Source organism: Gossypium arboreum, chromosome 13 (genome assembly GCF_025698485.1).
Source record: "Gossypium arboreum isolate Shixiya-1 chromosome 13, ASM2569848v2, whole genome shotgun sequence".
Taxonomy (NCBI): domain Eukaryota; kingdom Viridiplantae; phylum Streptophyta; class Magnoliopsida; order Malvales; family Malvaceae; genus Gossypium; species Gossypium arboreum.
In genome coordinates, this window is record NC_069082.1 from 107,564,868 (window position 1) to 107,579,436 (window position 14,569).

At 32.6% G+C, this 14,569-nt stretch overlaps 2 protein-coding genes across 7 annotated transcripts; both read right to left on the bottom strand.

The window, feature by feature from the left end:
- Positions 1-367: 367 nt before the first annotated feature.
- LOC108463839 (GPI-anchored protein LLG1) lies at positions 368-2,615 on the bottom strand. The gene is made up of 3 exons (XM_017763785.2): positions 2,190-2,615; positions 2,043-2,099; positions 368-930 (listed from the first exon to the last, which is right to left on the bottom strand). The coding sequence occupies exons 1-3, from the start codon at positions 2,266-2,268 to the stop codon at positions 563-565; spliced, it is 504 nt and encodes a 167-aa protein (XP_017619274.1). The 5' UTR covers positions 2,269-2,615; the 3' UTR covers positions 368-562.
- Positions 2,616-9,037: 6,422 nt separating this feature from the next.
- LOC108464378 (phosphatidylinositol/phosphatidylcholine transfer protein SFH13) lies at positions 9,038-14,453 on the bottom strand. 6 transcript variants are annotated; one of them, XM_017764655.2, is made up of 15 exons: positions 14,057-14,453; positions 13,416-13,504; positions 13,020-13,323; positions 12,808-12,907; positions 12,328-12,594; positions 11,772-11,849; positions 11,590-11,694; positions 11,455-11,504; positions 11,267-11,366; positions 11,029-11,127; positions 10,843-10,950; positions 10,592-10,757; positions 10,046-10,437; positions 9,872-9,946; positions 9,038-9,511 (listed from the first exon to the last, which is right to left on the bottom strand). In XM_017764655.2, the coding sequence occupies exons 2-15, from the start codon at positions 13,420-13,422 to the stop codon at positions 9,491-9,493; spliced, it is 1,872 nt and encodes a 623-aa protein (XP_017620144.1). In that variant the 5' UTR covers positions 13,423-13,504; positions 14,057-14,453; the 3' UTR covers positions 9,038-9,490. The 6 variants fall into 6 exon arrangements, with proteins under 6 accessions (XP_017620144.1, XP_052880230.1, XP_052880231.1 ...); XM_053024270.1 differs by having other exon boundaries at positions 13,883-14,453; XM_053024271.1 differs by having other exon boundaries at positions 11,772-11,840; positions 13,984-14,451.
- Between the last annotated feature and the right edge of the window lie 116 nt (positions 14,454-14,569).

A 14,569-nucleotide genomic window follows, 5' to 3' on the forward strand; every position in this document is an offset into this window, starting at 1 on the left:
TTATTTATTCTAAATATTTAACATTAATGGAGAAATAATTTGAAAGAAAGTTTACTAATGAAGTAAAAGAAAGAATAGTATCAACCTCACAATCTAAACTTTATAAGTAACTTCAACAAGTTTGTAAGAATATTACATTTATACAATGATTTATCAAAGATTAATATTATGCATTAGTTTTCGTCTTAATTTTTTATAATTTAACCTCACAATCTAATTTTCTTGACTTTGACTTTGACTTTGTCCATGCTCTGGTCTCCATTGTTCAATCAAACCAAATAAGAATGACGAAATGAATATAACCTCCCAACTTGACTTATGTGGTAGAAACCAACTTGAAATCTCCAAATACTAATAGACATGATGCTTGTCCACGCAAAACCAAATGAAGTATATTATTTCTACAACACTTCTGGAAGTACAAATAAAAGGATGCACCAAGAAAGAACCTGGTGTATGAAATCAAAATACTGTACTCTTCTTCAGCGTTAAAAGTGGGAAAATAATATAAATATTATATATAAATCAAATAATGGAATAATCGGAATTCATTTCCAGGAGTTCATAACAACATAGCTGCAGCTATGATTGCGGCCATTACCAGCATCCAAGGATTACGTATCAGCTGTTGACTACCATTAGCATTCTCCGATGCTGATGCTGATGCTGATGGCGATAACGCAGGGCAAGCGAGCCCTTCTTTCCCTTCACGGCACTCGCTAGCAAAAAGACCAGGAGGGTATTTCCCGTAAAGATTAATGTAGCTGAACATAGTTGAAGCGCATTCAGTTGTCAAATCGTTGATCTGTTCTGCATAAGGACAAGCAAATTCCTTGAATGCAGAACAACAACTTTGAGGTGGATACTTTGGTCCTTTGCATTGGCTTGTGATAATTGTGTAGTTCAGAAACTCAAAGTTAACAGGGCAAGCTGCAAATGATGCATTAGAAATAGTACGTCAAAAGTTTAATCATATATCCCTTTCAAGGTATTAGGTGCTATGTTACTCGGACTCAGATGCAAGAGTTCAATACGTGCACGTGTCAGACATAAGTATGTTTTAAGTTTTTTAAAGTTTTCCTATGCATTTAGAGGGTCATTGGAGGCTCTTGTCCCCATATCAATTGCCAACTTCGTGTCAGGCACAAGTCAAAATGAAGGGTGATCATCTAAGTCAAGACATAAATCTGATGATTTTAACATTTGCCGCATTTGGTTGAGTCACCTTTAGCACAAAGAAAATAAAACAATAGGACTCACTAAATCAGCATTAACAATAGGAACCCGAAGTTATGGCCTATTGGCTGGGTGCTCAATTCCCCAGAATTAACCTGGGTTCAAGTCTTTGTTGTACCAAAAGAAAAATCAGCATTAAGTATAGGGTGTCCTTACAAAGAATATTACTATGCACTTTCAATATTTCCCTTACGATGGAAGGAGAAATTGGCAAAGGAAAAAGGACAAATACTAACAGCCATACATCAAATGAATGATACCAATGGAAAACCCCATATAAGAATATATTTAACTTGCAGGAACACAAAAGAGAAAATAAACTGAATATATGTTGTTGGGTTACGAAAAGAATGGCTTGACAAATGATAACCTTAGGTGGTTCTTAAAATATGGGATAAACCTAGAAAACACAGTCAGATACCCTTTTTTTATTCAGTTCATGCAGAGCATCAATGAAAGTAACCCTTAATCAACAGATTTTTTTCAGTTTCATGGAAATCAGAAAAACAATCCTTTTGAAGCCCTTTCTGCCCCTTTCAAGATCTAAACCGCCCAAAAACAAAAATGAAAAAAGTACCCTTTAATTCCTTTCTCCCTCTGTTCAAGATTTTGAAATAGCCTAAATCATATTCATTTGTGTTACAAACTCATGTATTAGCCTAAAAGGTCGCAAGATCTCAAATATGCTCACAGTCACACCAAGAATTGAAATATCCAAACCAAGGCATCAGATCTGATAGCAAATATTTATTATCTTGATCTAAACAAAACTGATCCCAACAAAGGAAAAAGATAGAAAAAAGAACCTTTCTTAGCTTGAAGGAGGTGCCTTCCAGTAGAAGTGAAAGAGTCGAAAACACCATCTGTACTCATTCAAATCGTCGCATATCAGAAAAATAAAAAATGGGTTTCACAACAAACAAAGAGAAGCTATGAATTTATTGATAAAATACCCGAAATCGAAGTGCAAGCAGAGAAACCCAACAAAAAGAAGAAAACTGCAAACCAACACAGCAACTTATTTATCCCCATCAATTTTTCTTTAGACGATTATGCAGCAGACCAGGCTTGCTAGTTTAAGGGGCAGAGTATTATAAATTGAAGCTTCTTTAATCTTGGAGCAGCCTCAGTCGAAGTTTTCTGAAGGGAAGAAGCTTAATTATGGCTGAAAGTCTGAAAGTTTTAATGGGAATTGAGAGTAATATAAAAAAGTAAGAGAAGACAGAGAAAGACAGGGAAGAAGGAAAAACCGTGTTTTTTGTTATCACTGAAAATTGATAACAGCTCATCTCTGTGTATTTTTTTTTTTCTTATTTTCCTTTTCCAGCTACTAACTCTGATGGATTTTTATTCAAATTAATGGTTTGAATAGTAAGGATGAAAATGATATTTAATATTGAATTACAATATATGTTCGATTCAAATAGTTTATTTTTTTGTTTCATCAAAATTTATAGCAAATTGAAGGATGTTTTCTTAAATATTAATATCGATTAGGTGCGGTGTTTATTTTTTTGTCTCATGTTATATTTAATATCATCTATCATTTTTATTTTTACATTGAGTGCAGATAAACGCACCGCCCATCTAAACTAAACCTCAAGGTGAGTTTGGATAGGACGGTAGGCTGTACTGCGGTGCGTTTAGATTTTTTTTGTCTCACGCTATAGTATTGTTACAATGTATAATCTCACCGTCACTACTATTTTTATATTAACCGCAGATAAATGCACCGTACATCTAAACTCAATCTCACTCGACTTAAGTAACTTAATTGAATAAGCTCAACCAACCTTCAAAGTAAAATAAATAACTATGATTCATTTCAACTGTTGATTCGATATAAATAAATAAGAGCTTTCCAGTGAAATCCCTAAAACATGTATCAGGTATATTTTCTAATCATAAACCCTAAATTGACTCAAGGCCTCTAATCAAACCTTAAACTGAAACTCGATTGCTATTGTTTTCTATCAATGAGTGCAAAGATAAGTCAGAAAGGCTTGTCAAGAAATTGCTATTGTTAGGGGCTTTCGTCTTCCATCTCTTAAAGAGATCCTTCAAGTGACACACAAGTACCCTCTTCTCTATTTCATTTTGTGCTTCTTGATTGATGGGTGATGCAATTTGGCACCTCCGTATTTTTCTATCTCTTTCTTGCCTCAATCTCCACATAGATTTGTGCCTCTAACTCCCATGACACTGCTTTTTGTCTTCATTCTTTCACCTAATCAAGCCAAATATATAGTTCCAGGGATGAAGTAGCTAATTATGAAATAAATCTTACAGCAGATTGCAGGGATTGAATCTGCTTCCCAAAAATCATGAGATGCTTCAAGTTCTTCCATCTCATCCCTTACCAATACCAACATGTCTTGAAACTTTAGCTTTCTTTTATTTATGTTTCATCACAATTAATTAAAATTACTTTTCAATGTTGTAATTCGTATTGTTGATCATACACATGCTTTTTATTTACAAAAACCTTGTGGAAATATAGCGTTCCAAGATGGTAAAAGGCAATGTGTATTGAAGTGTGATTCTCAGTAGGGAGTATTGAACTGTCATTAAATAGATTGAAGTGTTAACAGATTCATCCATAAATTTGATTTTATCAACTCCCAGATGGGGAAATAACACATTTCTCACAGGTTAGTGATCCATCATCTATCATATCATTATAATATGCTGATGTTATTGGTGGATTAAAAAATTTATCAAAAATACGTGGAACCATTCAGCTTGAAGATGCCAAGTATGTCTTACGTATATAATGTATTTATTATTTGTAGAATGAAGTCATTGTTATTGTTGCTACTTCTACAATTATATCAAAATTTCTTATCATAAATTTATTTCATATTTATTCAATTTTCTATTGTTGTCCTCATTTACTAAAATTGACTTTCACCTTTCTAAACCAAAGGTGAAAGATTTGCACAATTACAAAAGTATTTTAATTATACATTTACTAATAAATTGAAAATACATAAGTTTTAATCCGCATGCAATTTTTCAGTTCTTCCATTTTACTTACCACAATTGAGGAATTCACAACACCTTCTAAGAACATAGCATCTCCTGCCGAAACATTATTCACCAATACAGAATATCAATATCATTCAACAAAGTTTTTTTTTTAAAGGTATTTAGTTTTTTTGTATATTTATGAGACAAAATATTTATTTTAACAATTATTACACACGTCATTGTTAGCTTTTACTTACATTTTTTAAATATATAGCAGATACGTAATTTCACATGTCGAGCAACTATAACAACATTTTATATGGAATTCGGCTGTACTACCTAGCATGTCCTATTCATAAAACAACGATAGAATAAGTAAGAAGGAGGTTTTAAATGTAACAATTGTGGTGATCATATACAGTTCTCGATTCCTCAATATCATTTAACTTATAATAATATAAATTATTTTTTCAAAAATATAACATTAAAATTTAATATGATTACAAATCTATCATTATATCGAAATATAATTCTATATTTGCATACTTATTAACAAATTATTTACTTACTACTAAATTTCAAGTTTAAATTTACTATTAGAGTTGTCGATGAGACCACTACAACCTTTTGTGCTATTTAATATGTTTTTGAGATTGTTGCAACTAGGTCCAACTAATTTGTATCTCCGTTTCAAAACTGCTAAAGATTTTAAAATTTGTCATCGATGAATCTTATATGTTTTTAAAAGAAATTGTTAGATTTGGAAGCTATGAAATGTTCAAAAACTATTTGATTAAGAAAATTTTGTTAATTTTGTATTTAGGGACTAAGTTGTTAAATAGTAAAATTTCATGAAATTCTTGTGAAAATGTAATAAATATGGAAATTTTGATTAAGAAAATTTTGTTAATTTTGTATTTAAGGACTATGAAATTCTCTGTAGCTCGTGTGAGCATCATCGTGTAGCCTAACATCCTGACCTACAGCTCATGTGAGTAAGTTCATTTCACAGATCGTGTAAGCATATATGGTTACATGTTACAGTCACAGCTTGTGTGAGTAATTCTTGAGTATCCGATGTTATTTCATTTGGTTCAATAAGTGATAAAGGTTTAAACAAATATGTATATATATATATATATATATATATATATATATATGAAATGTTATATGGTCAAAACATGTGAATTGGAAGATGTTGATATAAATACTTGAAATAGGAAGCTATGTTTATCGAACCCATGATGGATGTAATATGTACTTGTTATGTTATTATTACATGTTCCATTACTTTTTGGAATTATATGTTTCTTTGCGATTCCTACTAGCCTTGTGAGGTTGTGTTGTATAGGAAAAAAATGTAAGTACAAGATTTAATGAATGAATATGTGTTAAATGGTAAAATGAAATGTTTACATGAAATGGTTAAATGAAATGTTTTTATGAATATAGATATATGAAACGAATATATGAAGTGTTTATACAAAATACTATTAGGAATATAAATATGTGAAAAAGGGATATTTGTAATATATACTTGAATAAAGATGTTAAATGTTAAATGTTAAATAAATATGTGATGGTTGGTTTATGTATCAAATGAGTTTTTAGGTATATGTTTGATGACATGATAAAGTTACATGTTTTATATATGAACTCAGTGATCTTGTGAGACTTGTGATGTGTATAGGAAATTAACCAACTCATTACTAAGACATTGAATTATCTTGTAAAATGTTTTATTACATCCTTTTTGGTAAGTCAAAGTTTAAGTCTATCACAAACTTACTAAGCTTGATGCAAGCTTACATCGTTTTGGTTTTCTTTTTTGTAGATTGTTAAATTCGAACTGTTAATTGGATTACTTTTGGATACCACACTATCAATTCAACAATTCAGTATAAGATGTGATGATTTCTGATTTAGGTTATAAGTGGCATGTTTTGGGAGCATTTAAGTTCTTTTGCTATAATGATGTTATTTAAACTTAGTTTAAGCATATATATGTATATATATTTAGATTTGGCTTGTATATATCCATATATGTATGTCTTTAGTTATTTGATATATGTTTCTTGGAAGTTTTTAAAATATAGTAAGATTGAATGTGAATGGAATGGCTGAATTGGTACAAATGCTTAGGTAACTAAGTAAATATTGGTTGATGATTTTGGCCATAATAAATGAGGTAAATTTGATAAGTTAAGAAGTATGAAATGTTAAGTAGTTGTACTTGAATAGATTATGTTTCAATGTTTGAATTGTAGTTCCAAGTGATGGCATATTGGTTGGACACATAGTATGAATGATTTTGGCATGTTTTAAGTATATCTGAATGTGTTTTAACCATATGAAAATTATTAAAAAATGTTTGGTTTGATGTCCAAGAAATGGATGTTGAATTGGTTGGCATTAAGAGTCCTTTTGGGTGCACACGGCTTGGAGCACGGTCGTGTATCTTATTTATTTTAGGTGCAGGATTTTTCACATAGTCACAATCAGTTACACGATCTAAGCACACGAGCGTGTGGAGTAGTCACATGGGCATGTGAGGTAGCCACACAGCCATGTCTTTGAGCCACACAGGTTGGCATTTGTCACAGAACCGTGTGACCCCTGTTTTTATTTTTCCATATTTTTTGTATTGTTTCAGATTAGTCTTTATTTGTTTCTGAATTGTTTTTAAGGTCTCATAGGTTTGTATGAATGCTATGATACATTTAAACGTACTCGAATTGATGTCCTATTGATTGTTGTAGCAATAATAATATCAATTGAATTAAAATAATTATTTTTGGAATAAATAATTATTAATTAAAGTTAGGTATTTGTATTATTCTTATATTTCCTTAGTCAAATGGTGGGTGTGGACCATAATTGATAAAAACAAATAATTAGAAATGGTAACCATAAGTATGAAAATGATGAAATCATACATTAACCATGATTTGGGTCCAAAACTCACACCCAACCTATACCCATGTGGTTAAATTAATGTTGGATTACATAAATGCCCACATTTTGGTTCAAACATAACAATCTCACCCTTTACCTCTAATTATCAAAAATTAAAATTAAAATAAGGTAAAAATCATAAACATAATAGATACACACCATAATAAATAAATATTTATCAATCATTACACAAAATATGATACCATTGTCAACACTCAACACACAAAAACATGCATATATTTCTTTTTTTTTCCTGTAAATTTTAGGTATAAATCTCCTTTTAGTATTTAAATTTAATAATTTTTCAAAATTTCTAAACTTATTCAGTCCACTTAGTCTTGGAACTTGTTAACTTTTCTCATATTAATTCAAATTTGACAACTTCTCTCAATTTTGGTCAATTTGATGACGTGAAATAATATCAAAGTGCCATGTTATCACATAAAAATTATATTTTTTCTAAAAAAAAATTAAGTGATTACATGATATAATATAAAGTGTCACATCATCATAAACACCAAAATCGAAAAAGAATACCAAAACTAATGTGTTGAGAAAAATTACGGGTTGAGGGACTAAATGTTCCCTAAACTTTATTCTTTTATTCTTGTACCTTTCTTAATTCTTCATCCCCAAAAAAATCAGTGAATACCCTAGATACCCCTGAAATCTTAATTTATTTCTAACACTAGCTCACAAATTGAAATTCTCCAATCTCATTGCTAGGGAATTGCTTTTATAGTTAGTTATAGATGAGCTAACAAGATATAATTATATTGATATAAAACATGACATAAAAATAATTAAAAATGTGTAGACTATATAAATATACTAATTTTGTTTAGGCATAAAGATAAATTTAACCCCTAACATTTATTCATTTTATTATTTTGGTCCTTATTTTTTGGGGTTATTTTGGTCATCAACCTTTAAAAATAAGTCAAATTGATTGTTTTTGGACAAAAAAACTGACTGAACTATTAAAATTTTAATGGTATTAATGTGGCAACTCAGGTGGCATTTTACGTATACTTCACTTCTAACATGAATAAATTTTTTAAAAGTTTTTATGAACTTTTTTGAAATTTGTTGATTTTTTTAAATTTTTCTGAATTATTCATGAATTGTTACGCTAGTGGCCACATCAATACCGTTAAAATTTTTACAGTTTAGTTAAATTTTTCATCCAAAAGCAAACAATTTGATTAAGTTTTAAAAGTTGATGATAAAAATGACCAAAAAAAATAAGGACCAAAATGAGTAAACATTAGGGCTAAGTTTATGTTTATGCAAACTAAAACTTATCAAATTTTTTATTAAGTAAAAAATCACAAATATAATATAAATATATGAATTGTCAAAATTAGAATGTAAATGGATTGGATAAGTATTCATTGCCAACCTACTAAGCATATAATAACTCCAACACCTTAGCCTCCCTACCATGAAGTGATTTTAGTTTCTATCATTAATAACCTCAATAGAAAACATGAACAAGAAAAACCCACCATTCTTTCATTTCATTTTGAACAGTTGCATAATGAGTTTTACTACTAAAATCTTAGAAAACACTTGTTTTATTATTTATTTTATGAATATATATCATTACCATCAATGAAATGGATGCATGATATTATATTGAAGTTTGATGACATTTTTCTTTTGGGCAATATATAATAAGGAATGATTGATTTGACTGATAGTTGAACAAAATTCAGTGCATCTCAGCGCTCGTGCTGCTTATTTGAGACCACGTCTTCTCTTTTGTCAACTCCACATTCTCCCACCCATGAAAGCATCATTGGTGGGTGGGTGGCCCCAAATGGGACAAATGGAAGATCTATGTTACCTACACACACATTCTGTACATGCACACTTATATGTTCCCTTGGACTTAAGTATTAATGGTGGCCGTCTCACTGGAAGATGGACTTCAAAATTTCGTTTTACAAGCTTAGTGTGTACAGTTAAAGCAGGACATGGTAACATTCATTACAATACAAGGAAAATTGAAAAGGAATGTAATTTGCAAGAAAATCTTTCACTGATACATACATATAGATGTATTTTCTCTCTACATACACAGTTCAAAAGCTGTGTGCTTTGGAAAAATCCGTACACCTCAACTGTAACTTCAGTCATGGTACTGTAGGTGATTAAAAGGAGATGAAGAAGCTAAAAAGGAAAAAAAAAGGTCCATCCCCTATGCTTCATCATCAACTGCGTGGTGCCACGAGCAAAGCTGGCCCCGGATGATGAACTTTTGTCAGCGTCAACCTTCTACTCCTAGAGCCTCCTTCCAACAATATCGGTCAATATCTCCAAAAATTCAACAAAACAATCTTCGTCGCTGCAACAACAACCAACAAGTATGCCAGCATCCATCACTCCTTGATTCGACTAAACAGTGACTTGAGATAAATTTCTATACAATTAATCTGCATTTCGCTCTTTAGAGGCTACACCCCACATTACATTTCATAAAACCTGGTGAAACTTCTTTTTCATATGCAGATTAACCAGATGGTTGCCTTGATTAGGTCTTAAATTTCTTTTCACTTGGTGTGAAAGTATCAATCAATGGCATCTTTTATTAGCTACTAGTAACCCCTCTCTTTCTGCTGCTCCTATCAGATTGACAGAGCACTAAAACACATGCAATCTTCTAAACACTAGAATAGGATCAAGCCTTATGGAGAACGGAACTTACATGATATTCAGATGCCCGTATATTATCCAGAAACTCTGAAATCTCAATTTGCCGCATTACTGTACCATGTAAAACCTGTAAAATGACACACCATTGTCAAAATATCTGTCAACATTAAAATCAAAATCAGGTCTCTGTACCTGACTTCTCTAAATGAACCAAGTTGAGCCATACTCGCTTAGTTTTGTCGAGATCATACTCAACACATTTGATTCGGTCCAGAGATTCCATCAACATTTTCTCCTTTTCTAATGGAATTCCAGCAGGCTTGTTGCAGAGTTCCTCAAATGCTTTCTCTAGTTTCTGGAGACGCTCTATACAGGGACGGACATGGTCCTCTTCATTAACAGCTTCTGGCACTGTTACATTTGAATGGCTATTCGTGCTGGATCCAATCACATTTGAAGGATGTATATTGTTTGGTCTTCTCCATGATTCCAATCGAACAGTACGAATAAAAGCAGCCAATCTAACCAATAAAGCTATTAGCAATTTTGCAAAAGACTGAATATTCCTTCTCCCAAACTTTTCTTTGACGTTGTCTATCCAACTGGTGATTGGAATTCCTGAAATTTGATGTCAATTTAGAAAACAAATCTAAAGGGTAGGGAATTAGGACAAAATCTTCCATCAACTACATGATTAACTATCTACATTCTATGTTAAACCAGATAATTAACAGGAAACTGGTTATTGTGATGAAATAGCATTTTAAAATACCTTCGGAATAAAAAGATGCTCTTCGATGAGATTGGCTATCTGCATTACTACAACTAGGCAACTGATCTAGTGAATATAGCAGTCCTTGGTCACTTTTTATAGTTTTTTCAATCATAGGGAAACCATCATTGCAACTATAATAAGCATTAGGATCTGACACCCTCACCTGCATTCACAATCAATCTTATTAAGAGGGTCAGAAACTCACATCAGTTACCAATAAAACAGAATTCCCTACTTTTGCAACTCACGTCTTCGTGAACTGGTGCCAAACAAGGAAATGCAGAGCTCCTCCGTTCAGTTGGAGAACACGGGTCATCGATCTCTGACTCTGCTGCTGATGTGTCACTAGTCATTCCCTGACAGAGCATGTGTTGAAACATAAGCATCAAAAGATATAACCACCTAACATTATTCTCCTGAATGATCTCAAGTACCTTTAGTGGCCGTATCTGAACATAAGATTCATAGTTATGCTGGTCATTTGATACTCTTGTAATTTGCCTAACAAATGTTCTCTCTGCATTATGTACAAGCTATCAATGGAAACATACGTTAGTCTCCAGGTAAAAGCCATATAAAACAAAAAAATCACATCTAACAACCATTCCACACGTAAGGAAAAAAAAAAAAGAAACATCATATTACAGGTACTTTGATTAAGGGGATGGCTACCTTCATTATCTCTGGATCATTCCATGGACCTTTGTTGGATCTAAGACACCCTCCTTCTGTAGAGCAAGTGCATGACCCTCCTAAGAAATCTGGCAACTGACTGAAAGAGGAGAAGAATAAGCAAGGACTTAGGAGGGATCACAAGGTCAACTCTCGCAAGGGCAAGAATGAACAGGTAATTAACAGACCTAGAATCAATGATCTCCAGTAGCCCACCAAGAGATTTGGGCTCCAAAACCTGAAATTAGTAAATAGAACATTGAATAACCACAGAGCAGGAGAAAGGGAATCAAAAGAAGAATGCCCAAAGCCATATCCTTTACATTTATCTTCCCGATTGTCTTTGCATCGAGGAACTTCTGAGCAGCAGGCCAAAGCATCTTTTTGAATCCAGGACCAGCATTGACTATGTACATTCTGTGTAATGTCTGTAAAGCCATATAAAAAAGATTTACATTCCAATTAGCAACAGAAAGTAAAAACATGAATGGATAAGATCAGATACCTCAGGGTAATAACTGTTGTCTATTTTAGTCATGGCAGCCAAAAGATTTGCAGCAGTCCTGCTAAAGTTCTTCATTCCCTACATTCAAAATAACATTCAATTGCTGATTATAAATCTACCATTAGGCTGCTCTAAAGGAAACAATAAACATCAATCACTTGGAAAACAAAATTTAACCATCAATATAATTCTACCATTAGGACCATTAGGCAGCTGGAAGGGGGGGTGTTAGGCTGCTATAAAGAAAAGAAAGTAACTATCCTAGAGGAAGGAAGTATTGCAACATTCCATAGAAAATGTGACAGGCTATATTGCACCCTCCATTAGGAAATCTGCTTCAAGTCATCAGTGAAATGGGGCCATAGCAAGGATTAAGGTAAAAGGAAGCTTTTGTATTTAGTTCTAGTCTAAACCTACGTATAAAAGACAGTTGTTAAGTAGAATGACAATGCAAAATTTTCTAAAAGGTACAAGACTAACAACGTTCTGCTGTAATGGCATGAACAATGTTGTCAAATCTCAATTTGTTGAAGGGCACAAGATAAAAGGTAAATACCAGTCCTTGTACATCCAATATAGTAGTTGTTGAACAGATTTGTCGCTTTGCAGCAATTGAACAAGCAGGGAATTTCTCTGATAGAGCTCTCTCGAACTCTTGGACATGGTACTTCAAATATCGGTCTATGGTGGTGATTTTCATAAGCCTACTTGGATGGGCTTTTCCTAACCGCTCAATATAAACAGGTCTCCCTTCCTTGTCAACTCCATGGTACCCTTGGGGATAGTATTGCAATACTTCTTCTAGCTCTTCAAAGTCGAAATCCTGTTGATAGCCAAAAGTTTAAACTTGTATGATAGAAAGATACATCAAAACAAAATCCTAGCCCTTAATCTTGAAAGCAAACAAAATATTTAAGGGTGCCTGAAAACTGTTTGGCTTAATCAAAAGTGATGCAACTCATTTGAGGTTTTATTTGTTAACTCTTCTCCAGTGACAAGGCAATGAAAGAGTTACAACAAAGTCTACATTTCTCACCTCCAAAATGGTATCTGTTCCAAACTCTTGCCTCCATTTAAGCATTTCTTCCCACATCTGGATTGTTTTTTCAATGTTAAACTCTCTAGCTTTCAAGAATCTACAAGTTTAAAGAGTAGTAGTACTTCTCAGCATACATTAGTAAGGCACATATAATGTGAAACATTGAACAAATTAGAGCTTGTCCACTGTGTTTGAAAGCAACAACTGACCTCAACAAAGTGTGATAATCATCATGTCTAGGAGGTAACAAATCCTTATGAAGAAGCTTTTGACGCAATTCATGAACAGCACCCTCCTCTTTTGCATCCCTGACATCCTCAATGGATACAGAAGGGGCCCTGTAATCGATTTTCTTTTTCCCTCTTTTCTTAAGAGAATGAGTGAACTTGTTGGACGCATTTATGGCCTTCTTTTTCAGATTCCCAATTTTGGATCTCCTTCTCTCATCCTCAGAGTTATCAAAATCAGACCTTCTATCTCTGCTTTCATCATTTGCCCCAATTTCTTCCACCCCTTTATTTTTTTTCCAATACAATAAATTAAACAGGACATAAATGCATTTCATAATAAAACTAACAAACCCAGAGTAGAATTAATTAATATACCTGACATCTCTGGCAACTCAAAAGGAAAAGGCTTTGATCTTTTAAAGCTATTAGTACTGTTGAATAGAATGTAAAAAACCCATCATGATCTGCACATTGTTGACAACAATTAGAAAACAGAAGCTAATGAATCATATGATGTAAAGAAGCAATGACTACAAAAAAAAATCAGCAAAATTTATGCAAAAAGTACACCTAAAATGAAATTTAGAGTTGAGACATGACAAGAAATAATGAAGAGATGATCAGATCTGGACAAAATATTGAATCAGCTTCTTCTTTTTTTCTCTCAGTTATCATTAATCTTGCTCCATGACTGTTGAAGGTATAAAACAATAAATAAAATAAAACCCAATTCCCCAAAAATTTAAAACTCTACCCTTTAAAGTTAAACCCAAGTAAAAACCCCGAAACGAAGGCGTCAAATTTCAGTGAAAGTAGAATAATGGAGTTAGTGAGAGAAAAACCGTTAAGAAATGAGAGTAAAAGCGCAGTTAAAGCTATTAAAAGAAGAAGACGCCCGCAACGCATTCAAAAACTCTCACAAATACAATGCTTGATTATTTACCATATCAATTGTACGGATCTCCACAATCCTCCATTTCCACCATTAAGAAGCAAGAGAGAAAGAGAAAACGCACCCACAGATAAAATACTCCAGAGAGCGAAGGTGGGAATCTATCAATCAAACCACAACCGCACCGAATCTCTCGAAAATAGGAGAGAGAACGCAAGAAAATAAACACACACCATAAAAGTAAAAGAAGACTTTGTGGGAAAATGTGGAGGAATTTCTGGAAAAAAATGCTGGTAGCGATATTAAAAATTAAGTAAAAAAAAATGTTTTTGAAAGATCTGATCTGATTTTTATCCTCTTTTTTTTTTTTTTGGTTCTTTTAAATCTTTTCTATGTTTTCTCTACACAAACAAATCAAAGAAAAAATGAAACTCTTCGATAAAAAGCTAAAGCAGCAAATGAAGGTTCCAGCAAGTGAAAAAGAAATAGCTTCAGCTTAAGCCTTAATCTCTGCTTTTCATTTTTTTTTTTTTGCTTGTGAGCTGGGATTTGCAACTGTACACGTGGCATTTTCTTGTTTTATTTATTATTTATTATTAAAATAGTATAAATAAGTGTTTTCCCAAATAATAATAAT

What these genes read in the sequence shown, in the direction of transcription:
- LOC108463839 (XM_017763785.2), bottom strand. Translation starts at nt 2,268, where the DNA reads ATGGGGATAAATAAGTTGCTGTGTTGGTTTGCAGTTTTCTTCTTTTTG. An exon ending in TGCTTGCACTTCGATTTCGG is followed by an intron (nt 2,100 to 2,189) that starts GTATTTTATCAA and finishes GAATGAGTACAG; the next exon opens with ATGGTGTTTTCGACTCTTTC. An exon ending in CCTCCTTCAAGCTAAGAAAG is followed by an intron (nt 931 to 2,042) that starts GTTCTTTTTTCT and finishes CATCATTTGCAG; the next exon opens with CTTGCCCTGTTAACTTTGAG.
- LOC108464378 (XM_017764655.2), bottom strand. An exon ending in GAACAGATACCATTTTGGAG is followed by an intron (nt 12,595 to 12,807) that starts GTGAGAAATGTA and finishes GGCTATCAACAG; the next exon opens with GATTTCGACTTTGAAGAGCT. An exon ending in AGCATCTTTTTATTCCGAAG is followed by an intron (nt 10,438 to 10,591) that starts GTATTTTAAAAT and finishes ATCAAATTTCAG; the next exon opens with GAATTCCAATCACCAGTTGG.